The sequence below is a fragment of the Dipodomys spectabilis genome, unplaced genomic scaffold (genome assembly GCF_019054845.1).
Source record: "Dipodomys spectabilis isolate Male_0828 unplaced genomic scaffold, ASM1905484v1 ptg000576l, whole genome shotgun sequence".
Taxonomy (NCBI): domain Eukaryota; kingdom Metazoa; phylum Chordata; class Mammalia; order Rodentia; family Heteromyidae; genus Dipodomys; species Dipodomys spectabilis.
In genome coordinates, this window is record NW_024871253.1 from 1,514,744 (window position 1) to 1,539,080 (window position 24,337).

The 24,337-nt window shown below is 52.1% G+C and overlaps 2 protein-coding genes across 7 annotated transcripts in view; one reads left to right on the top strand and one right to left on the bottom strand.

Annotated features, from left to right (window-relative positions):
* Positions 1 to 69: 69 nt before the first annotated feature.
* Acadvl (acyl-CoA dehydrogenase very long chain) lies at positions 70 to 6,024 on the bottom strand. Of its 2 annotated transcripts, XM_042670839.1 has the most exons (20): positions 5,890 to 6,024; positions 5,737 to 5,812; positions 5,406 to 5,471; positions 5,248 to 5,320; positions 5,091 to 5,155; positions 4,611 to 4,745; positions 3,920 to 4,064; positions 3,528 to 3,657; positions 3,305 to 3,430; positions 2,509 to 2,707; positions 2,130 to 2,234; positions 1,609 to 1,695; positions 1,462 to 1,524; positions 1,272 to 1,373; positions 1,082 to 1,179; positions 935 to 1,007; positions 778 to 850; positions 599 to 671; positions 440 to 515; positions 70 to 367 (listed from the first exon to the last, which is right to left on the bottom strand). In XM_042670839.1, exons 1-20 carry the CDS (start codon positions 5,931 to 5,933, stop codon positions 227 to 229), a joined length of 1,950 nt encoding a protein of 649 aa, XP_042526773.1. In that variant the 5' UTR covers positions 5,934 to 6,024; the 3' UTR covers positions 70 to 226. The 2 variants fall into 2 exon arrangements, with proteins under 2 accessions (XP_042526773.1, XP_042526774.1); XM_042670840.1 differs by lacking the exon at positions 5,406 to 5,471.
* A 2,331-nt stretch (positions 6,025 to 8,355) lies between these two features.
* The window catches only part of Dlg4 (discs large MAGUK scaffold protein 4), a 31,263-nt gene continuing 15,281 nt past the window's right edge, over positions 8,356 to 24,337 (top strand). For 2 of the 5 annotated variants that reach the window (XM_042670833.1, XM_042670837.1), the window contains exons 1-8: positions 8,619 to 8,704; positions 18,453 to 18,518; positions 21,940 to 21,993; positions 22,131 to 22,190; positions 22,383 to 22,507; positions 22,813 to 22,985; positions 23,097 to 23,233; positions 23,359 to 23,503. In XM_042670833.1, the coding sequence (XP_042526767.1) occupies positions 8,675 to 8,704; positions 18,453 to 18,518; positions 21,940 to 21,993; positions 22,131 to 22,190; positions 22,383 to 22,507; positions 22,813 to 22,985; positions 23,097 to 23,233; positions 23,359 to 23,503 (790 nt within the window). In that variant the 5' untranslated portion in view covers positions 8,619 to 8,674. Of the gene's footprint in view, positions 8,705 to 18,452; positions 18,519 to 21,939; positions 21,994 to 22,130; positions 22,191 to 22,382; positions 22,508 to 22,812; positions 22,986 to 23,096; positions 23,234 to 23,358; positions 23,504 to 24,337 lie in introns of all 5 variants that reach the window. The other 3 variants (XM_042670836.1, XM_042670834.1, XM_042670835.1) reach the window with 3 other exon arrangements.

Consider the following 24,337-nt stretch of genomic DNA (forward strand, 5'->3'; position numbering starts at 1 on the left):
GCCTCTGGCTCCTTTCTTTGGGAGGGAAGTAGACAGTAGAGGGAAAGAACTGAGAACCAGAAGCAAAGCTTGCCTTGTTAAAAACTGTATTGTGAGGCACCAAGTATTCCTATGAACAGGCACAATCCTGGGAACACAGGCCCCCTCCAAGGGTAAGCAAGGGTACCCAGGATTGGGGGGGTGGGGTGGGTGGGAAGCTATATGGTCAGGCCCTGGTTGGGAGAATTCAGAAGCCCAGGGGGTTGCTGGTGACCACACCACCTCGCTCCACCATTGCCTGGGAGATGGTTTTGAAGTTACGGAAGAGTTCCTGCTGCCGTGGGTCGGACTTCAGAGCAGCCATGTTTTCCCGGATCCGAGCTGAAGCCTGGGAAGAGGGAAAAAGTGATCAGGCCTGTGCCTTCAGCCCCCACCTACCTTGGGTAGTCTCAAGGCTCACCTCAATACACCAGCTGTTACAGAGCATTTTTTCATGCTGGGCTGTAGGGTGGCCCTTATTCAGAGATCTTGAGGCCCTGGCAGGGAAGTAGAAGATAGCCCTGAGGTGTGCCCCTAGCCCAGCACCCTGTGGCTCAGGCCTTCCATCCTGCCTTCTTACCTGGAGAGAACCACCACCATGGCATAAAGGTCAATGGCCCCGTCGGCTAGGCGCTGTAGCAGAAACTGCTCATCTGTCAGGTAAATAGGGAGGATGGGGCCATAGCTGAGGGAGGGGACATAGGTGTGTGTGTGTGGCCGGGGAGGGGGTAGGGGTTGTAGGAGGCAGAGCACACTCACTGACAATCCCTTTCTTATGTTTTATCAGCTTGGCCTCCACCACAGTGGCAAACTGCTCCAAAGCCTGCACTGCCTGAAGAGATGGGGCGGGTACGTAGCTCAGGAGCCATCCATGGCAGCCCTTACTGCAGGCTCTGCCCCACCCCTGACTACTCACCAACTCACCACTCTGACTTAACTCTGGGTGGATAACTCCACTGAGACTCAGGCCGCTGCCCAGCCCTGCCCGCCTGGGAAGAAGAGGGAAGAAAAGGTTGCTACACGCTACCATCCTGCCCTCCCCTGGCCTGTCCCCTGAACTTACCGCCTCAGCTGTTTCCCTGCCTCTCCTAGGAGGAGGCCAGCATTCCCAAAAGGATTCTTTAGGGCATTGCCAAGCCCAGAGAGTTCCTTGCCTTTGTCCTGTGGGGCAGGAGGGTCGAACAATCAGGAATCCCTGTGATCCCCGTCTGTTTACCGTAATCCCATCTGTTCTCCCCGTTTCCCCTCCTTACCATACAGCCCTGAAGAGCCACAAACAGCCGAAGAATGTCATTTGTTCCCTCGAAAATCCGGAAGATGCGAGTATCTCGGAGCACGCGCTCTACCCCTGGCTCCTAGCACAGGGGAAGACACATCGTGAGCCTCTGCTGAGATGAGCACGTCTGCTCCACCCAGCTGCCCCTGCCAAAGACCCGCCTGCACCTTCATGAAGCCCATGCCACCCATGATTTGGATGCACTCGTCTGTCACTTTCCAGGCAGCTTCCTAGGGACAAAATGCCAGATGAAATTGGTTTGGGGGCTGAGCTGTCAAACCGGACTCTCCCTCCTATCATGTCAGAGTCCTTACCGAGCTAAAGATTTTGCTGATGGCAGCTTCTATCTGGAAATCTGTGGATCCTTGGTCCATGTTGGCACTCAGCATGTAAGCCATGGACTGAGGTGGTATGGTTGGGACATGGGAAAGGAAATTGTAAAGGGCTGTGTCAGACACCCAAATCTCCAAGACCAGGTCTGATCTCATCCCCCAGGGCCCATTGCATTCACCTTCTAACTCTATGGTTAAGTACATCTAAATATGTGGTCCTCTGACATGGTACACCAGGGGCTTCTGAACATTGGACTTCTTAAAAAGGGGAGGAGATGAGTGAGGATGGAGTAGATGAACTTTCAGTATCTTTGGGAAGCACCTCAGTGGAACAGCATTACTTCCTTTACAGAAGCTGGACTGACTATGCCTCCCCGCATCCCCTAGGGCATTGGTGTAAAGCTGGAGACCCACTGCCCCAGGTGCTGCTGGGAGTTGTAGTCTGACCCGACCCTGAAGAAAGCCCCACATGGCTCTAAAGAGAGGCATTGGCTTCCCCTCACCTCAGTCACATACTGCAGCATAGCCATCCGGGCCAGCTTTTCCTGGATCAGCCCAAAGTTGTGAATTTTGTCCCCAAACTGGGTACGATTAGCAGCATGGTCTACCTGGAAGAGAGCATACAAATCCATCCTACTATGGGTCTGTAGTCTTGTCTAGGTGGGGGCTGGGATTAGACTGGAGGAATGGGCTTTGGCAACAACTAAGAGTTAAGTCCACACCTGCTGGAGACCTAAGCTAGCAGGTCTGGAGCTGCCAGCAGGGGAGGGGTCTCTAAAGTAGAGTGTGCCTGCAAGGGAACAGGGACACATGGAAAGGGGGACAACATGATTTGCTTAGGCCAGCTCTGGACTCAGGTCTGAATATACTCAGGATACGCACCGCCTTGGCAATGATGGCTTTCATGGTGCCAGCCAGTGTTGCAGCCATCCCAAACCTTCCATTGTTGAGGATGTACATGGCGACCTTGAAGCCACCCCCAACCTCACCCAGTACATTCTCTGATGGCACCCGAACTCCATCAAAGTACACCTCTGTAGTGTTTGAGGCCTTGATGCCCATCTTCTTTTCTGGAGGTCCACTGTGATAGGGCAGGAAAGTCAAGGTGAAAACATAATTGCCATGTTTCCTTCTTTCTTTTCTTCCTTTTTTATTGGTCATGGGGCTTGAACTTTGGGCTTGGGCACTGTCCCTCAGCTCTTCAGCTTAAGGCAAGTGCTCTACCACTTGAGTCACACACAGTGCCACTTCCAGTTTTCTGGTGGTTTATTGCAGATAAGAGTCTCATGGATTTTCCTGCCTAGGCTGGCTTTGAACTGTGATCCTCAGATCTCAGCCTCCTGAGTAGCTAGGATTACAGGTGTGAGCCACCAGCGCCCCGCTTCTCTCCATTTCTTATGATCAAGGAGGAACTGTAATTCCCAGACTGTTAGCACATGTACATACTGTACCGCTTGTAGTTTGGGATTACAGAGGCCTGGCTATATCCTGCTATCCTGCATTGGATTTGGTTGCTGGTACTAAGGTCAGTTCCATACATACATCCCAAAGGGCACATAGTGCCCACAGGTTTTGCTTTTGCACACACTACCCCTCAGGGTGACCTATAACAGCCATGTTCCCTGTGGCTGCTCCCCTTCTTTGGTTCTACCACTTCTACCTCCCCAAACCCACTCACTGGGTGACACCTCCAAAGCTCCTTTCCACGACAAAAGCTGTGATCTTCTCTTTCACGGCCCCCGTGGCTGCATCTGTAACTGGTGTCTTGGCAAAGACTGTGAAAATGTCTGCCAGGCCCCCGTTACTGAGGAAGAATGAGGAGGCGGTTAGCATGGAGGGCTCAGAGCAAAGGAGGCTGAATTAGGTTGAGGGAGAGAAGGGAAAAGAGGGATAAAGATTGCCTGATCCAAAGCTTGCTTCCATTGAGGGTGAAATACTTTCCACAGGGGCTGGGCACAGCTGAGCTTCGGATGGAGGCTGCGTCTGACCCACTTGAGGGTTCAGTTAGGCAAAAGGCGGCTATAGACTCCCCTGGTGAGGAGAGAGCTCTTTTACCAGGAGTCCTGATGGGTATCCAACTGTTGTCATCTCCCCTTATCATCCCAGGCAGATCTTCTTAACATCTCTGGCACAATCCAGTTACTTCCTTGCATTTTCCCATCAGAACTTTGATGCCTTCTGGGACTTGCGCCCCCAAGGGATATGCCAACTAGGGGGTGATCTAAATAGCAACTGGTGGAATCGTTCCAAGCCCAGGACACCTCCCAATCACTGAGTCTCAGGGTTGCCTTACCAGATGCCACTTTGGGGAGGTATTTTTCTTTCTGGGCCTTTGTGCCAAACAGCAAGATGCCTTTGAAACCGATGCTCTGATGAGCCCCCAGGGTAACACCCACACCAAGGTCATGTGTGCCCACAATCTCTGCCAAGCGAGCGTACTGTAGGGGAAGCAGACATCTGGGCTGTAACTGGCTTCACAGGGTCTTGCCTTTAGCAGGAGAGTATGGACAACAAGGCAGGACCTGGTCTGGGCCATTTCTCCATGTGGGGAAGGAAAGAGGAATCAAAAAGCAATGCAGCTGGGGATAGAGTGGGTAGTAGAGTGTCTACCATGTGTAAAGCCCTAGGTGCCATCTCCTGCACTGGGTATTGGTGGGTAAGGGAGTGTGTAGGTGGGTGGTACTTCAGTGAGAGGTATTGGTGTATACCTTAGCTCTTATTACCCTACTGTTGTCAGTTCTCAAGGACTTGGGAACCAGGGTGAGATCCGTGGGGAGTAAGAGACTGCGCGTATATGGTGTTTTGTTTTTAGGGTAAGGGTTGTCCACACAGCTGAGAAAGTTAACAGTTCCACAGTGCTGCTCTGCACCCCCCTAGGCATAACAGTTGGCTTGGAGAAGACCTTGGCCCTAGGAGTAAGAAGGAGCTGAAACTGCCAAATTGGAGTAGAGTGGAACACTGCTGAATAAGGAGGCTCCTCTCACCTGGGTGTTGCTGAGGCCCACACCACCCAGTTCACTGGGCACTTGTAGACCAAAGGCCCCCAGCTCCTTGAGCCCCTGCAAAGTGGTCTCTTCTACTCGCTCCAGAGTGTCATTCTTGGCAGGATCATTCACCTCCTGGAGAGAAAACAAAGGATCTCATACACAGGCTTTTTGTTTTTTTTTTTGGGGGGGGGGGGGCTGTTCTGGGACTTGAACTTGGGGCTTGGGTGCTGTCTCTGAGCTTCTTTTGCTCAAGGCTAGCACTCTACCACTTGAGCCATACAGTATCACTTCCAGCTTTTTCTGAGTAGTTCACTGGACTTTCCTGCTTCACTGGCTTCAAACTATGATCCTCAGATCTCAGCATCCTGAGTAGCCAGGATTACAGCTGTGAGCCATGGGTGCCAGGCCCAGGCTCTTTTTATGCTCCTTCACATCTCCACCTACCCCATCAGGGATTGTATGAAAGTTATTCCTCACCTCAAAGAAACGGGCCACAGGCCCCACCAGCTCTTTGAGAAACTGAGTCTGCTCCTCGTTGAGCACTGCATAGGTGGGGAGGAAAGGAACAGGCTAGTCAGGGTGATGTTGTCAGAAGATATCCCTGAACCTCACACAGTACTGACCTTCCTCCTACCTGATGGGTATGGGAACACCTGATCAGTGATGAGCTGGCCTTTGAACATCCCCACAGCAAAGGACTTGGATTCCTGGGCAGGGAGAAAGGTGTTTCAGGGAGCTGGTTGGGGCAGGTCCACCCCAGGCTTTGGTAAAGTCTGCCTCCCAGCCACATACCGCCTTGGCTGGTTTTTCTTTGGTGGCAGCATCTGAGGAGAGGGTGTCTGATTTGTCGAGAACCGCCTAGGGAAAGGGATAGTTGCCAGTTTGGGAAAAGAGTTTCTGGGGCTAAGGAGAGCTCAAGGGAAGAGCTAGCTGTGGGGGTTGGGTGGATTCGTTGCCTTTTCCCTAGTCTCATCCTGGGTCACCCTGGCTTGCCCTTTCCCCTACTTTCGGTGTCAGAGCTGCCACCAGGTGACATGGAGGAGGGAGACCTCTACTGGTAGCAGGGTGGTGAAAGCCGCGGCGGAATCACTTCCACAGCCTTTCCAGGACCGCTGTCACTTACCTGAGTGGTCCCACTAGCATAAGGTCGACGGGCAGGGACAGGCCAGGGCTGCCCCAGGAACTCACTGGGTCGCAGGCTGTGGGGAGTAAGGAGTTTAGTTCTGGCCCGGTTCCCAGTCTCGCTGTCCCCCAACTGTTCCTGTTATACACACACCTTCGGCCCCTCAACTTCAGCAGCTGTCGCCCCACTGTTTGCATCTCTGAGCCTCTCCAGATGCCACTTCCTTGGACGCCGACCCGTCTGGCTTGTCCCGCTTGTACAACGCTGGGCGTCCCAGCCCTGACTCATCGTCCACAATGCACCGCGCGACGGGGAGGCGGGGATTCCGGGTGCCGGTGCTTTTGGGAGTTGTAGTTTCGGACAGTCCTCGCATATTCTCACTTAGTGGGATCTCCAAGCGTCCCTGGTCTCTCCCCAAACCTTTCATACTACCGGTCTGAACTAAAGCCTAGTCTCCTGAAGGGAGGATGGGATAGGATGGGCAGAAGAGGAGTTGCTTAGGCAATAGCAGCCAAAGGTATGGAGGTAGAAGGAAGGGAGGACTTCTCAGGTAGAGCAGGGAGAAGTGAGAAGAGCAAGGTAGATGCTTGAGACACAGGCATAGGTTTTCGTGAACTTTGGCCCCATTAACACAAAAAGAGAGGAATGGCGGGGCAGCAGACTTGAGCTGGAGAGTGTCCCAAGCAAATTCTCTTGAGAGCTAGGAGTTGTCACTAACTCAAAACACAAAAAAGTGCACAGTAGGAGGAATCCCTGGGTTCACTGTCAATTCCTTAAGACTTCTGGGAGCTTCTTGAACATCTGTGCTCTGCTTCTTGCAGAGCCCTTGTGCCCTGGCTAGACCTCTAAACAGTTGGATTCTTCCAGGCCCAAGAAGGTCTATAGAAATTCTGCTCACAACCTCCCACCCTACCTCTCTAGCCTTTGGTCAAGAAGTTACAAGACATTTATATTCCTTTTTGTACTGGGATCAGGCCTGAGAGGAGAGAAAGAGCTGGGCTCATCTTTCTTTTTTGAGTTGTTATACTCTTCTTGGGGAAGACCTTCCCAACCTCACAGGAAAGTATAACTCAGTTATGGCTAGCTTTGGGAAGAGGGGGCCACAGTATGTGGAACAGGGTGTTTGTGATGGTTCTTGGGACCTGCAGATGAATGACAGCCATTCCTCTGGCTCAGAGTCTGCCCATTTTACCCATCAGCGAGAATTGAGTGGGGAGAAAGCAGCTCAACTCCAATCCTGGCGGATTAGGGAGATTACAGTGAGAGAAGAGAGAGATGTCTCAGAGACCAAGAGGTAAAAATAACAGGTCCTTGTGGAAAGGAAGCCTGGGAGCGTAGTGGGGGTATGAGACTCAGTGCTATTTCTCCCTGAATCATTCCCTAGTGTCTGGGGCAGCTGAGGTGACAGTATGCTAGTCTCTTCCTGGTTCCAATCCTCTGTCACTTGCTTTTCACCAGCTCCCAGGTCAGCCCTTTGGCTTCTTGCTCCCCCATTATTGCGGTGGGCACCTCCTCTCCTCACAGTACTGCACAGTGACCTCTTCCAGGCTTTACTGGGTGAGTAACTCCAGTTTTTTGAGGGGCCATGGTGAAAAGGGCTGGCTTGGGCTATCACGGCAAGTACTGAACTTCAGGTCTCATTGGGACCTTAGAGAGCATTTGGTCTAAGATGGAGTCCCTCGTAGGTCATTGTAATAGTGTCTTCCCTCAGCATTGGTCAATCTTGCTAGAGGAGATTCTCCTCTACCAGAAAGAAGTGCCATGGCCAGGGTGGCTTGAGAGGCCTGGCATGGTGATGATTGACTGACTTAGTTCAGTTCGGTGTTTGTGACAGATATCCTGGACTATTACGAGGACTCCATCTCAGAGAGTCAGGTAAGCAGTTGGGGGTGGGTATGTAGCCTCCTAGGCTTGAGCAAAGTTCTGCTAATATTAAACTGACACTTGGGGACCCTGGTCACAAAGTCTGGAGTCGTTGGCATACAAGTTGTGTGTGTGTATGTGGGGGGGGGACATTGAAAATGTGCTTTCTTCTGCCAGTCCTGTAGCCCTTCTCCTTTCTCCCCCCTTTTGCTTGCCCCAATTTCAAACACTAAAGAGTCCAAGGCATAATTGATCTCAGGCGTCCTCCTGTGAATCCTGAGAACTGGTTCCCCAGGGATTCCCTCCTTCCAGCCCCTCCCTCACCTCCTAGCCCCCACCCTGGGATCCCTCTAGTATTTAACCACTGAGGATGCTCCCAGCCCTGGTTGAGAAATGAAATCCATCCTCGTGGTCTTCGCTGTCATGGTTGGAGGCTGGCCAGGTCTCCATGTTTGCCTTAGGGCCTCTCTGATTTTGCTTCTATCTCCTTTCCCATTATCCGGGTTCCTGCCAGCACCGAAGGAGTTAACACTGCCAAGGCACCCCCCCCATTCTGGCTCCTAGCTCCCTCCCTCCCTCCCCCTGCTTCCTCTCTCCTCCTCTCTCCCCTTCCCTCCTCGGCTCCAAGGCTCCCTCGGCCGCTGCCGTCTCCAACCCCCCCACCCCACTCCCCCGCCACGGCCCCTAGCCCCTGGCCGTTTGGCAAGACCCTTCCCTATCCCGGGGCTCCCCGAAATCCAGTTCCCCTCCCCCACCCCAGCTCATGCCCCAGCCCCCGAACTCCGGGGCTGCCAGCCCCTGGTTCCCCTGCCCCTCCTGAGAATCAGGGTGTGCTCCCCAAGCCCCTTCCCCTCCACTGGGGAGCCCCTTTTAGGGCCCCCCTCTCCTCCCTCCCACGCTCCCCAACCCTTCCCTTCTCCAACCCCCACCTTCCCCTCTCACCCCTCCCCCCATCCTGGCCCCCCCTGCAAAAGTGGGGTGCGGAGGGGGGAGGGGTGAGAACCCACCGAGGGGAGGAAGGAAACTCCAATGAAGTCAGAGCCCCTTACCCGCCGCCGCGGCCAGGCCCCCCAACATGGACTGTCTCTGTATAGTGACAACCAAGGTAAGCATGATGGGGGGGGTATAAACTGGGGAGAGATAATGAATTTGTGGAGAGGGGTTAGGCCACCTTCTCTGGGGCTGGGGGCTCTAGAGTGAAGTGGATGAGAAGTAAGATGTATTTTGGGGTCACAATTTAATGTGGGGGTTCACATCTGAGAAAATGCTGGGTTTGTCCACAGGTGCCCCCAGGAGTGATCCCTTTCTACCTATAGAGATGGAAATTTGGGGATATTCCATAGTTTGGTAGCCTGGTGGGTTTAGGGGTTCAGTAACATTTGAGGGCGACTTATTTAAGGAGAAGCCTGGCTTCCATGGTAGTCATGCTAGTGTATGTGGGAAGGTGGGCTATATGTGTGTGAAGGTTCCTTTTCTCTCCTGGGGGAAAAAGCTGGTTTCAAGATGTCTTGTTCAATTTTGAGGGAGAGGGTTCCTCTTGATGTAAGGGTAAAGGTTACCTGCTTGTACCTTGTCTGGGGATGTCATCTGTCAAAGAGCCTTCAGGCTATAGACCAAGCCTCTTAATAGTATAAATGTTCTCTCTTGATTTTAGAGAACTCTTAATTTGCGGTTCAGTTATATGGAATGGATATAGTTAGGAGTTGCTGGGGGGCTGAGGCCAGAGAGAATCGGCCAGGTGAGGTTAGGATCTGGGGTACTCCAGGGAAGCTGAAAGGTTGCAGGCAGCTGAACTTGTCAGTTTCTGAGAAGGATGATGAGAGGTTGAGGAGAGCATTTGAGGAGGGGTCAAGTAGGTGGTGCAAATTTTGGGGTGGCCCAATCAAGTGCCCACTAGCCCCATCTCCTCCCACACTACATCTAGCCCTGGTCAAGAGAGTGGGAGAAGAGCAGATAGAGGAGACTTGCTACCCCACACACTTCAGATCAAGGTGGTGGAGGACACCTGGATGTTAGGGTCCCTAAGGACTTATGACCAAGGTTATGGAATGAAGACGGTACTAGGGTGAAAAGGTGTGCAGGAGGAGGGCAGGGCTGGTAGAATATGCATCTGTACAAGGGTGTCCCTGTGGTTGGAGCCTGGGAATGAGCAGATCTGGATGAAGAGTCCAAGCAAGCTCCTTATGGGTTGCAGAATACCTAGGTCTTTGCTTCTAGACTCCAGGACTGGCAAGCTGGAGCCTGGTGTGTGTGTAGGGAGGCTTGGGCAGGTGGCAGGCAGCTGGGGGTTGGGGGGTGGGACAGGAAGTGGGGGCCGGGGGAGGCGGGGTCCAAGTGAGTCACAGGCTGGGGAGGGGGTTATATTTAGTGGGAACTGCAGCTTCTCATGGGAGGATGCTGAGGACACACATGTTCCCTGCCACAAACTCACACATGTGTGTACACATGTGTTGTGCACGTGTGGGCATGATTGGAAGAGACTGCTGGAGCCTGAGGTCCTTTAGATCCTATTCTCTTCCCCTGTCTCCATCTGGGCTACTTGCTTTCTTCCCCATTCTGTGGGGTTTCCCCCCATGTCTGTGGGTTTCTCTCAGGTTGCTTCTTTACTCCATCACATGTAGTTTCAGTAGATTTTTTTTTTTTTTTGGTGCCTCAGTTCCTCTGGCATTAGGGTTTCTTTTAAATATCTGTGAGGTCTTGTGCTCCTTCTTTCTCCTGCTCCTTGGCCTTGGCTCCCTGGCTGGTGTTTCCTGTGTACAGATGTATACAGAGAAAGTCCACTGGAATGTGTGGGTTCTGTTTCTGACACGTGAATGCAAGCAAAGGTGAGGGGCTTGCCTGCACTGGCAGCTATTCTTGGTGGGTGGGTGGGTTTATTCATTCCCACCTCCAGAATCTTATTTCTTCCATGGAGCCCAGGGTGGAGCATCTCTGAAAGAAGGAGGCTTGCAGAGAAGATTGTGCATTCAGGGGTTTTATGATGCGTGGAGACCCAGGCTTGCCACATTCCTTGGCTGGAAAACTTGTCAGTCTCGGGATGAGGGGACTCCAACTCCCATAAGGCCTGGAGGCATAAGATCCTTCAGTATTAAAGTGTTTCTGCCCTTAGGACTGTTGGGAGTTGTGGTTCATCTCTATTCAGGGCAGAGGAGGGTAGCCTAGAAAGAACCAGCAGGGGGCACAAGGCTCCTACCCTTCGAACATGCCGGGTGGGTTAGGGCGTGCTCAGGTTTTTTGGTCTTGAGCTCCCCAGCTCTGTCTGACGGCCCACCATCTTTCGTTGTCTATATTTATAGTCTCTTGCCGCAGTAATTTACAGAAAATTTATTCAGTGCCTACTATGTGTTCAGCCCAGTGCTCTGTGAAAACTGCTTCACAGTTACCACTTAATCTCACTCCGTTCCTCTATCTCTGCCAGTTATCTCTGTCTCTGAGCATCTCTTTCTCCCACTCCGCCCCCGTCCCTCCCCCTTCTCCCCGCGCTGCTGCCGCCGTTGCTATGGTAATCAGCGACGACTGAAGTTGCGTGGCGGACTAGAGGGCCGGGCGAGGGTGGCGGAGGGCGGAGCAGAACAAGTGGGGGTGGGGGTAAACTGGAGAAAAGACCGCGGGTGTTGGTCAGGCCCCGGAGGTGAAGCGGTTAAACCCTCTGGGTGGTCCTTATTGGGCAAAGCTAAGATGCCAGAGGCGGGGCAGTGTGGCCAACGGCCACATTCATTGGCCGGCAGGGGCGTGGCGGAAGGACAAGTGTGGGCGAGGCCGGGGGAGCGATGGGCGGGAAGTGGACGGAGGCGTGGTCTCCTGGAGACGGGTGGGCGGGGCCTGGCTTACTCTATCCGAGGAGGCGGGCCGCAGCCTTCAGAAAGGGGCGGGGCTATGTTACCTCACTGGGAAATAAGGGCGGGGCTGACCTGGGAGGACTGTGCGTGGTTTCCTGTGCGGAAGGGAGGCCGCATTGGAGGGGCTGTTGTCCAAGTAACTGGGCGCGGGGGTCTTTGGCACGGGGAATCCGGGGGCTGGAGGTCTGACGTCTCAATTTTCCTAAGATGGAGGCCTGTTCAGATTTCATCAGAATACCCCTCCTACCTCAGCTCCATGTTCCTGGGATACGGTTGCTAGGCGACGGCAAAGTCCTTGATTGCTTGGTTGCCTGGCAACGGGGAAACGGAAAATGGAGGGAAAAAAGGAAATGGGGGCTGAGGGAGGGTCTTAATGGGCCATAGCGCCCACTTGTGGAGAAGCCGAGCCTATACATTTTCTACTCTAGAAAGGAACTTTGAGTATAGGCCATTCTGCACTGTCTGAAGACCCAGCATTCTATCCAGATATGAAACTAGGACATCGGGGGATCTTTTTTGGGCCATCTAACAGATGCCTATCAATGTATGAGCGAGAGTCTAGGGAAGTCATCCATTCTGCAGTGGCTGGGTATTTTATATAAGTTGAATAGTTAGCCAGGCACCAGTGGCTCAAGCCTGTAATCCAGCCACTCAGTCAGGAGCTGAGATATGAGGATCAAAGTTCAATTTATTTCTTCCTTCCTTCCTTCCTTCCTTCTTTTCTCTCTTTCTTTTTCTTTCTTTCTTTCTTTTTCTTTCTTTTTATTGGTCTGTCGTGGGCGTAAGCTCACGGTCTGGGCTCTGTCCCTCAGCTCTTCAGCTCAAGGCTAGCACTCTACCACTTGAGCCAGAGCACCACTTCCAGCTTTTTCTGTTTATGTGGTGCTGAGGAATCAAACCCAGGGCCTCATGCATGCAAGGCAAGCACTCTACCACGGACCCATCTTCCCAGCCCTTGAGGATCGAAGTTCAAAGCGAGACCAGGAAGGAAAGTCCCTGAGACTCTTATCTTCAGTTAACTACCAGAAAAGCAGAAATGGCCCTGTGATTCAAAGTGGTAAAGTGCTAGCTTTGACCAAAAAAGCTCAGGGACAGAGCGGAGACCCTGAGGTCAAACCTAGGACCCACAAAAAACATAAAAGATGGATAACTGAGACCATTTATTTATTTATTTTTGTTGTGGTGCTTGAACTCTTGGACCTGGATGCTATCCTTAAATTCAAGGCCAGTGCTCTACCACTTAAGCCACGAGAGCTCCACTTGTAGTTTTCTGGTGGTCCATTGGAGATAAGAGTCTCACTTGGCTGGGTGCCAGTGGCTCACGCCTGTAATCCTAGCTACTCAGGAGGCTGAGATCTGGGGATCGTGGTTCAAAGCCAGCCAGGACAGGAAAATCTGTGAGACTCTGTTTTTTTTTGGGATCCGGTCGTGGGGCCTGAACTCTGGGCCTGGGCACTGTCCCTCAGTTCTTCAGCTCAAAGCTAACACTCTACCACTTGAGCCACAGCACCACTTTCGGTTTTTTTCTTTTTGCTTATGTGGTGCTGAGGAATCGAACCCAGGGCCTCATGCATGCAAGGCAAGCGCTCCACCACTGAGCCACGTTCCCAGCCCCGTGAGACTCTTATCTCTGGAAATTAACTACCAGAAAACTGGAAGTGGTGCTGTGGCTCAAGTGGTAGAGCGCTTGCCTTGAGCTGAAGAGCTCAGGGACAGTACCCAGGCCCAGAGTTCAAGCCCCACATCTGACAGAAAGAAAAAACTCTCATGGACATTCCTGCCTGAGCTAGCTTTGAACTTTGATTCTCAGATCTCAGCCTCCGGAGTAGCTAGGATTATAGGTGTGAGCCACTGGCACCAGGCCCCTTTCATTGTTTGTTTTGTTGGTCATGAGGCTTGAACTCTGGGCTTGAGCACTGTCCTTCAGCTCTTCAGCTCAAGGTGAGCACTCTACTACTTGAGCTACAGTGCCACTTCCCGTTTTCTGGTGGTTTATTGGAGATAAGAGTTTCACGGACTTTCCTACCTGGGCTAGTTTTGAACTGTGACCCTCAGATCTCAGCCTCCTGAGTAGCTAGGATTACAGGTGTGAGCCAGGGGTGTCCAGCTTCATTGAGTTTTAAAAGCTGGAGAAGGGCTGGGAATGTGGCTTAGTGGTAGAGTACTTAACCAAGCATGCATGAACCACATAAACAGAAAAATGCTCGGAGTAGTGCTGCGACTCAAGAGGTAGAATGCCAGCCTTGAGCAAAAGAAGCTCAGGGACAGTGCCCAGGCCATGAATTCAAGTCCCAGGACTGTCAGAAATAAATATATAAATAATGATTGTTTTTTGAGACTTGAATGTAGAGATGATATATTTAGGAACAATGGCCCAGCAAAATTACTATTAAGAGAGGTAATAGGGAGATCTAGGGAGGGCAGTCAGAAAAGGGAGCACTGTCTAAACTTGAGAGGTAAAGAAATCGAGTAAAGAAATGGAATAACTCAAAGAGATGACAATTTAATTTGGACAGTCTTGCTCTAAGGTGGTAGATTAAATAGTCTCTGAAAATGGGTTCGATTATGGGTTTGAGGACTGGTATATTAGAAAGTCCTGAATATCATTAGGTTCAGTGATTTGGACAGGGGACCCTAAATTTGAAGACTGGTTATATTACAACAAGAGAAATATTTTCATTAATTTCAAGGTACCTCGGGGAGGACTAGGGAACGTGCATAATTTAGAAAGGTAAGATTTAAGGGGCATATTAATTTCAGGACACAAGAAAGATCTAAGTGGCCCTTTAAACTCGAAGAAACCTTGTCTGGTTATCAGGGAGAACTGTGTTGGTTAGAGTTAGAGATGTCTTGGAATCCCAGGTAATTCAGTTTATAGGAGCAGCCGGGGTGAAAGGCCTTGTAGACCCCTTCGGGGTTCTAATTGAAGAATCAATGCTGGCTCCTTCCTTGTTCCCAGGGAGGACAGTATTGATGAGCTGTCAAGCCAGTGAGGTTTTGGAATGGTTGGAGGCCTGGTGATCTGGTGGTGGTGGAGGATTAGGTGGCATCATGGAGCTCTGAGAACTAGAGAAATAAATTTCAGAAGTGTCTCCATTTGCAGAGGGGTCGAAATAGGAATATACCGTAGAAGGTGAAGTACTCAGAGAAACACTTGGAACCGGGGAAGTTGGTGGATAAGAGGGTCTCCCCTCACCCCTCTCTCTCCCGTCGTGACGCTCTTACTTACTGCGCAGGCGCCTCCCCCCCCCCCTCTGGCCGCAGCCTCCTGTCGCCGCGGCCGCCGCAGCCCCCGCCCCTCTGCCCCTCCCCCTCCCCCAACCCGGGACCCTAGCTACTCACCCACCCCCTCCCCTTCGCCCCTTCCCCTTCTCCATGTCCATGTCGGCTCGGAACAGATTCGCCTCCATGTGTCTCTGCGTGGTACGTGCCGCGGTACGGGATCCGGCCGCGCTCCCCCTCTTCCCGGACCCCCCAAAATCTCAAGCGTGTGAGCTTCAAGTGCTGTCCCTCTTCCCTCTGCTTGGTGCGGGGTCTCTGGGTTGCAACTTCTCGCGGACAGGACCAGTGGGGTCGCCCCTCTTGTCATCCACTTTAACTCACACCCCTCAATTTTGGGGTGCAAGCCTGGGTTCCAGGTCATTCTGTGCATCTGGGGCTTTGGAGGTGAGGGGAAGGGGGAAGGAACAACAGCGATTCTCTGTCCCCCAGGCCTTTCTCTCCTCTCAAGCCCTAATATATTGGGGGTGCAGACTTGTCCCAGTAGTATAGGAGCTTGTCATCCTTAAGGGCCCTGAATCCCAGTGGGGTAAAAAGGGTGGGGGGGGGGGCGGGTGGAGATGTCTACCTTCCTGTTCTGCTTCAGCTACCCTATAATCTAGAGAGGTTCTGGCACCCCTACCCCTGCAACTCTGCAGTTTCAGAATTTCTCTTTTCCACTCATACCCCGCCCCCCCCCCCCCCCAAATGCACATCAGAAATGTGTCTAGGGACTGAACCTAGGTCCAACATACTCCAGCTTCATTTGGGGAACTTTTTTCTTCCTGGGCTATTTTCCTCACATCGTCTTCCAATTTCCAGAAGCCTTTTCCTCAGTTGCCTCACACACACTACCCTCCTCTCCTGAGGTGGGCCAGGAGAGATAGCTGTGATAAAAAGCTTACCTTCATTTCTTCCCTAGAATGAATTATATATTGCACCTTTTCACCTTTCCATTTCCTCTGGTGCACCCTGAGAAGTTGCCATCAGGTTCAAGGTGAGGTGGGGCGAAGATGGAACATTGGGCTCAAATCCTCCTCCAATCTCCAAAAGTTACAACTACAAGTTTTGGCCCTGTTAAATTTCTTTTTTTTTTTTTTTTTTTTCTTTCTTTCTTTTTTTTGTCGGCCGTGGGGCTTGAACTCTGGGCCTGGGCGCTGTCCCTCAGCTCTATAGCTCAAGGCGAGCGCTCTACCACTTGAGCCCCAGTGCCACTTCCGGTTTTCTGGTGGTTTATTGGAGATAGGAGTCTCACGGTCTCTCTTGCCCGGGCTGGCTTTGAACCACGATCCTCAGATCTCAGCCTCCTGAGTAGCTAGGATTACAAGCATGAGCCACCAGCGCCCGGTGGCCCTGGTAAATTTCTATGTAAGATATTTGGGGGCTTTATGAAGTGAGGGGAGAGAGCTGCTTCCTACCCTTCTTCCTGGAGTCCCCAATGGGGGACATTGACCCTTAGCTTGTGCAGTCTAAGCTGTAGACCTCCTCAGGATATGCAATGAACAACCCCTTTCTTTCATAAAACTGCTAACCCAAGAGGACTCAATCTTTAAGGAGTGCTGATTGCTTATATTCTTTCTACTTTTCTTCATTTACTTTTTGTGCCCATGGTATTGATCCTAGAGTTCAAGATTCTCTTAAGTCTGATGGCTCAGAGTTAGGCCCTGGACCCTATTTCACATGTGTGTGTTGGAACTGAGGCTGGAACTTAGGACCTTACACTCTTCCTCAGCTTTTTTTTTCTCTCTCTCATGGTTGGCTCTCTACCACTGAGCCATTTCTATAGTCCATCATTTTGCTGGTTAATTGGAGATAAGAGTCTCTGGATTTTTCTGCTTGAGCTGGCTTTGAACCCATGATCCTCAGATCTCAGCCTCCTGAGTAGCTAGGATTTCAGATGTGAGCCACCTTTGCCTGGCTATGTTTTTCATTTTCTTTTCAGAGAGAGTGTGTGTGTGTGTGTGTGTGTGTGTGTGTGTGTGTGTGTGTGTGTGTGTGTGTGTGTGTGTGTGTGTGTGTGTGTCTGAACTTGGTGCCTAGGTGCTGTTCCTGACCTTTTGTGCTCAAGGCTAGGGCTCTATCATTTGAGACTCAGTTCTACTTCTGGCTTTTTGGTTGTCAATTGGAAAGAAGAATTTCTGTACCTTTCTATGGGGCTATCTTGGATTTCATGATCCTCAGATCTCAATTACAGTCATGGGCCACCTATACTGGCTACCTTTTTCCTTCTTTAAGGCTCTTTAATCATATAGGGTCCTTTTTATTCTGATTGTCTCTGTGTACTAGCTTGAGAGTATTGATGTTGACAGGACCATTTTCATTCCCCATTCTCTTATTGTACCCCTTAATCTTTGGCAAAATTGGGTGACATCCTCAGCCTTGCTTCATCATTCTCAGAATTTCTAGAATCACTCTAGTATTAGGCATTGTCCTTCTTCTCATTTGATCTTTCAAATGTTACTCTCCAAATGTTGGGGGTATTCTTAGCTTCTCAGAAACTTTTGGGAGGGAAATTCTGCCCATGTGCATTAGTGGGTGTATTTTGTCTTCTCTGGTCCCTTAGGGAGCCTTGCATCTGGTATTTCCTCTTTTTTTCTGATTCTGGACATTTGGGCTGTTCTGCTTTTGTGGGGGTCAGCTCCTGAGGGGCACAGAAGAACAGAGGCAGATGTGGAAGGCACCAGGCAGAGTTGTTGTCCTCCACTGCAGTCTCCATCTGCCTTTTTCCTCTCTGCTTCCCAGTTAATCTCCTTTACTAGTGTGTCACTATTAAGCGTGCGTGACAGGGTCTTGAGATGGCAGCTAGTTAGGCAATGAGTCAGGGGGCATGAGTCTTTAACCCCTCAAGGCCAAAGGGAGACAAGAGACGTTCATTCTTAGGTCCAACAGGCCCTCCTCCTCCTCCTCTGTCAGGGGCCTCCAACCTATTCCTGTTCATGTCCCGAGCCCTCCTGCTTATCCCTCCCTTTCCTCCCTATGTCATCTCTGTCTAGTATATCCGGATTAGCCGTATGGGATGAGGGCTGTTGGAGGGTTGGGGCCAACTCCTGGGCCCTCTGCTGACTGACTACTTGGGATCAAGGCAGGCCAGTGAAGGGAGCAGGGCAGGCCTTGACCTGCCCCCCGGGGGGGGGGGGGGTCCATGCCAAGTACCTTTTAGTTGAAGGACCTGACTTTGGTCCTGCTTTTGGCATGTAAGGTACTGCAGAACAAATTGCTTATGGGGGAGCGACTACAAAAGGGGAAACTGAGGCCATAAAAGAGGGAGTGCACAACAGGAGCAGCAAATGGAGTTTGAGGAGGATGTCTGGCCTGTGGGAGTAGGATTACGATGAGGGAAATAAAGTTGTGGATGGGGTGTAGGAAATAGGGGTACAAAGGTGGGGGGAGGGGCTAGAGCTTTTGAAAATGGGGGTGGAAGATGAAGGCCTAAGGAAAGGGCTGAAGACAATGGATCCTGAAGGGGTGGGGGAATGTAGGGTGGAAGGCCAAGGCCCCCAGGAGGTGAGGAGTAGGAGTGAGGGGGATGGGGTTGAGACTTGGGGCGAGATGAGAGGTGCTGAGGGCCTGGCAGGAGAGGGGGCTGTCCAAAGGGTGGAGAGAGGGGAGCCAATGGGCTGGAGGGGAGGGAGGGGGAGGAGCTGGTCAGGCCCCAGGGCCTTCCGCACTGCACTGGCTGGGGAAGAAGAGGCTTTCCGGTGGCCTGGAGCCTTAGGCACTGGACCCGCCTGGTGACGCTTCGGTCCCCATCCTCAGAAATACCGCTACCAAGATGAAGACACGCCCCCTCTGGAGCACAGCCCGGCCCACCTCCCCAACCAGGTAAACGCCCCCGAGCCGGTGCACGTGGCGGAGAGGAACTTGTCCCACCTCGAGGCTGTCCACGGGGTCGTGGGCCACGCCCACCTCTCCCCCCTCCAGGTAGGAGACCCTGGCGGCCCCCTCCCCAGTGCGGCCCTCGGAGTCTCGGAGCTGCCACCATCCCCCAAGGGCCGGTAGGGCGACAGCTGTGGGGGAGGGCAGGGACGGGGAGGGAGGGGGGTTGTCTAGGTCTTTGGCTCCTGGGGCCCCGGGAAGGGGGCGTTTGGGGAAACTGGAAACACGTTGTCCCTTGGAGGAGAAACAGGCCAGGCGAGTGGGAGTGGGCTAGAGCCTAAAGCCAGAATATCTATGTGTGTCTGTGCAACTGTGCTGTTGTGAGCATGTTGAGATGTGTGGGTGCACCAGAATCCCCCTACCCCAAACAAAAAGCCAGGGCCCTCATTCCATCACACCCCCATCTCCATATCCTTGTTCGGTGTCCAGAGCTCTGTTGCAAGCGCCTGCTGCCCTCATTTGCTCTCGTCCCTTCCCTGCCCCCCACCCCCTCCGCCTCTGGGCTTGGCTCTGCCTGTCCCCAGTCTCCAGCTCGTCCCATATGTCTGGCCTGAGACTGTATGTCGTCGTCGTCGTTGGACCTTCCTGCCTCTTCCTCTGCTCCAGCCTTTGCTCTCTTCCTGTGCTCCCTCCTCCTCCACCACCTTTCCCTCCCTGCTGGCTGGCTGGCTGGTTCTTGATGCTGTCTCTCTCTTCCTCCCACGCATGCATCTCCTTCCCCCTCTCGCTGATCCCCAGCTCAGGCCTCTGCGGCCTGATCAGTCTTCCCCTTCCAGCACCTTTTCCTAATGTCACCCTTCCCGGGTTCTCTCTCTTTTCTTCTACCTTCTGGGCTCACCCTCCACCCTTCTCTTCTTTCTCATCCCTCCTCTCCATTATTATTCACCACCACCTGTTTGGCCTTCTCTCCTTTGTGCTTACTGTGTACTTTCTCTTCTCTGGCCCTACTAGGCCTTGTTTCTGAGACCTTCCATTTCTCTTTCCCACCCCTCCCTCCAGTCTTCTCTTCTGAGGACACAAGGTGGGGATGAATGGAGAGTACTAGGGAAGCTGTGAGATTGAGGGGGAACAGTACTCAGGGGTATAGGATGCCTCAGGAAAGGGGAGATTGCTGAGATTTTACCAAGATAATGGGGAGGAGGTTTCTGAGCCAAGGGATGAGGCCGAGAGGAGGCTGCAGCAGGCTCTTGGGTTGGCAGTGGCCTGAGAGGATTTGGAAAGGGTTAGCAAAGGTAAGGGTGCTGGGACAGAGGACAGACAAGAATGAAATTGAAATTAGGGCAGTGCATTGAGTTAGTTGACGAAGGAAAATGAAACCCTGGAAATGGGAGTGGTACAGAGTATTTATGTACAACTCTGTGGCTGCAAAGAGTGAAGGAAGATTCCAGATGCTTTTTGCAAGATGGGGCTGTTGTGTCCCCCGGAAGGAAAAAGACAGACGGGAGGCTTGGTGGGTAGTATAGTACAGTCTGGTGGGTCAGAGCTGAGGGAACAGGTGGAAGACTTCCCTCGGGTGAGGGTGGGAAATTGCATGACAAGGTTTCACCTGGGAACAGGAAAAGCCCTGATTTTCAGAGGAGATGGAGAGTGTGTGTGTTGAGAGTGAAGGCATATACTTTGGGGGTAGAAGCTTGAGGATTTGAAGATGGGGGCAAGGAGTAATGGTGAGGCTCTCTTGGGAATCAAATTGGGATGGAGAGTGAGGACAGATGGTAAAGGATGGGGCTGGAGGGCAGGAGAGGGATGGTAAAGTAGGTGGAGAATGGAGACTGAGGTTGGGAGATGGAAAGTGAAGACTGAGGACAGGGATCTAGGTGGTTGTGGGGTAGCGATAGAGATAATTATGAGTAGGTGGGGATGAAGGGTGGTGGATGGGGGAGATTCTAGGATCAAGGATGGGGTATGAGATGGAGAATGAAGTATTGGTGGAGATTTCTTGCCTACAGTATTTGGCTGCAATTTCGAGGGCTGGGAGTTAGGCTTTAATAAATGCTTGGGTATGAAGTCTATTGCAGAGCCTGAAAATGGCTGGGGGATTCTATGATTGAGAAATAGGAATAGGAAAGGAGGGACCCTTTGGGGGGGGGAAGCGGAAAGGAGATTGAGGAATATTCACCCTTGATTGGCCCCCAAAACTTGAGGAACTAGGTTGGGTACCCCGGAAGGAGGCCCTTAGCAGCCTCCTTCTATTACCATAGAGATGTGGCTTCCGTTGCCCTGGCAATTGGGGAAGCCCCTAGGACTGGCTAAAAGCTAGCCCCGCCCCAGGAGTCTAGAGACCTGGCAGTGTCTGGGCGACTGACGACTGACGTCAGGGATCCAGGCACGCCCCGTTTTAACCCTTTCCTTAATGACTTGGGGGAGGGAGATGAGCAGGCTGGGTCCTGAATTTCTTTCACCACTCTTTCTTTCTGACGTCCTTTGCACTGTTTGCACTGTAGGATGAGGGTGCAAGGTTGAGAGGAAAACTGGTTAATACAGCATGCGCAGTGCCCAGGAATCCCTGGGGCCTGGCCGCCTCTGGGACGGGCTAGAGAAGGGCGGGGCTCAGGATTGGAGGGGCGGGACTAACGGTAGCCCTTCTGCGCTTGTGTGTCTGGCCGACCCTAAGCCACGCCTCCCGTTGTCCTGACGACAGGACCTCCAGTAGGTGGGTCTCCCCGGGTCTTGGCTGGTCTTAGATACGGTTGCTAGGCAACATGGTCCCTGGAGGAAGGGATGGATTGGATGGCGGGTGAGCGAGAGGGAGGGAGGGACTTGCAGCTGGGGAAACCCCGGATTCCCGTGCACTGGGTTTACAGCAAATAACATGAAGGTGAGGGTCAAATCTGGGGAAGATTCTAAAGATACCCGGCTAGATATAAGGAGATAGGGACGGGAAAAGGAAAGAAGGACCTGGAGGACATGAACCCTAGGGTATACGTGTGTAGCACGTAAAGCATGTAACACCCTGTGGTGTTACATCCGGTGAGAATGCCCCCCCTCACCATCTGCTGCTCCCCTTTCCGTCTGGCTGTCTCTCCCTTCCTGCTCATACATCTTCCACATGCAGGAGGTGTGTGTGGGGGGATTGAGCAGAGTTGGATCCATGCACATGTGTGTGTGTGTGTGTGTGTGTGTGCGCGGGTGTGCGTGTGCCTGCGAGAGAGAGAGAGAGAGAGAGAGAGAGACTGAGAGAGAGAGAGAGAGAGAGAGAGAGAGAGAGAGAGAGATGTACTTTGGTTGGACCTTAAGGCACCCTAAGAGCAATGGGCTTTGCTAAGTCTCTGAAAGGGGAGTCCGGGTGTGGGAGTCCACCCTTGGTGATGTGGGATCCTCTGGGGCAAAGGCTTAGGCAGCTTTTTTTGTTTTCTCTTTCCCCTTACAGGCCAATTCTCCCCCTGTGATTGTCAATACAGACACCCTAGAAGCCCCAGGATATGTGAGTTGTTTAGATTTTGGAGCTGGGGGCTATTGCAGGAGGAGGGAAAGAAGATATGGGTCCTTACAAGGGGAGTGAGAGGTGAGTTCCAGTCTGGAATGTCTGTCTCACTGTTTTTGTATTTCTGCCCCGTGCTGGAGTTGCAGGTGAACGGGACCGAGGGGGAGATGGAATACGAGGAGATCACATTGGAAAGGGTAAGCCAGCTCCTCCATCTTTGGCTCCTTGCCTGTGTGTCCCTCTGAGCCTGTTTTCTAGGTGATCAACCTCTTCATTGTGTCCATTTGTGTTCTGGCAGGGCCTTTCCAACCCATTCCCCTCCCCACTTGCCTTGACTAGAATTGTGCAATAAGGGGAGCTGACTTTCTTGCCTTCTTCTTTCTCCCCAGGGTAACTCAGGTCTGGGCTTCAGCATCGCAGGTGGCACTGACAACCCACACATTGGTGACGACCCATCCATTTTCATCACCAAGATCATTCCTGGCGGGGCTGCAGCCCAGGATGGCCGCCTCAGGTGGGGAGAGTAGACAGGGGTTAAGAAGCTGGTACCCTTGGAAAGAGGGTCAGGTGGGACTGGGAAGGTGGCTCAGTGGTAGAGTGCTTGCCTTGCATGCATGAGACCCTGGGTTCGATTCCTCAGCACCACATAAGCAGAAAAAGCCGGAAGTGGCGCTGTGGCTCAAGTGGTAGAGTGCTAAGCTTACAGCTGAAGAGCTGAGGGACAGTGCCCAGGCCCAACAACAAAAAAAAAAAAAAGAAAAGAAAAGAGGGTCAGGGCAACCGGAAGCCCCTGGCTTAGTCCTAGTATGCTGTTCCTAGGGTCAATGACAGCATCCTGTTTGTAAATGAAGTGGATGTGCGGGAAGTGACCCACTCAGCAGCAGTGGAGGCCCTCAAAGAGGCAGGCTCCATTGTGCGCCTCTATGTCATGCGCCGGAAACCTCCAGCTGAGAAGGTCATGGAGATCAAACTCATCAAGGGGCCTAAAGGTAGTAAGCTATTTTTCCCCCCTCAACCTCCACTTAAGCTGTACTACTTCCCTTCATCTCCCAGGCCTGCTTCCCAGACACATGGGCATGCACCTTGTTCTTCCCATCATCTAGGTCTTGGCTTCAGCATCGCAGGGGGCGTAGGGAACCAGCACATCCCCGGTGATAATAGCATCTATGTAACTAAGATCATCGAAGGGGGTGCCGCCCACAAGGATGGGAGGTTGCAGATTGGAGACAAGATCTTGGCGGTGAGGACCTGCCTCACATTTCTTGCCCTTGGGTTTCCCTTGGAGGCTTGTATCTACCTTGGGGCCATTTCTGGCTCTGTTTGAACACTGCTTCCCTTGTCCCTTCCCTCCCCTCTTCTCCCCAGGTCAACAGTGTGGGGCTGGAGGACGTCATGCATGAAGATGCTGTGGCAGCCCTGAAGAACACTTATGATGTTGTCTACCTAAAAGTGGCCAAGCCCAGCAATGCCTACCTGAGTGACAGCTATGCTCCCCCAGACATCACAACCTGTGAGAGCCCTCCAAACCCCAAAGCTCCCCCTGACTCATTACCCTCATGACATACATGCAAGTCTGTGTCATCCTTTGTGGCCGTTCCTCTGTAAATTATCTCCATGAAATGGCCACAGCCTCTGATGCTTGCAGTGGTTGGAGAAGAGATGGAAAAATCAGTTACTGCAGAAGCACTAGAAAATATCATCAATGCTTTTTTTCCCTGACAGGACAGGAGGCCCACTCAGTTTTAAGGCTCATTTGATGAAATACTCAAGGAATAGAGGATTCTTCTGCTCCTTAAAAGTATAGGCAAAGATAAAAGACTCCACTTGCCTTTTTCTTTTTTTTTTTTTGGTGCTATGCCTGAGGCTTGAACTCAGGATCTGAGCGCTGTCCCTCAGCTTTTGTGCTTAAGGCTAGCACTCTACCACTTGAGCCACAGCTCCACTTCTAGTTGTTTGTTTTGGAGATAGGGAAGTCTTTTCTTCCCTCCATTGGCTTTGAGCCATGATCCTCAGATCTCAGCCGCCTGAGTAGTTAGGATTGTAGGCATGAGCCACCAGCCTCACATGTCTTTTTCTTTTTGTCGTCATGGGGCCTGAACTCCGAGCCTGGGCGCTGTCCCTCAGCTCTTCAGCTCAAGGCTAGTGCTCTACCACCTGAGCCACAGCACCACTTCCAGCTTTTTCTGCTTATGTGGTGCTGAGGAATCGAACCCAGGGCCTCATGCATGCAAGGCAAGCACTCTACCACTGAGCCACCTTTCCCATCCCTCACATGTCATTTTATAAAGCCAGTTTAAATGATCACAAAGTTTACATAGAATGTGTAAGTTTACAATACCATAGT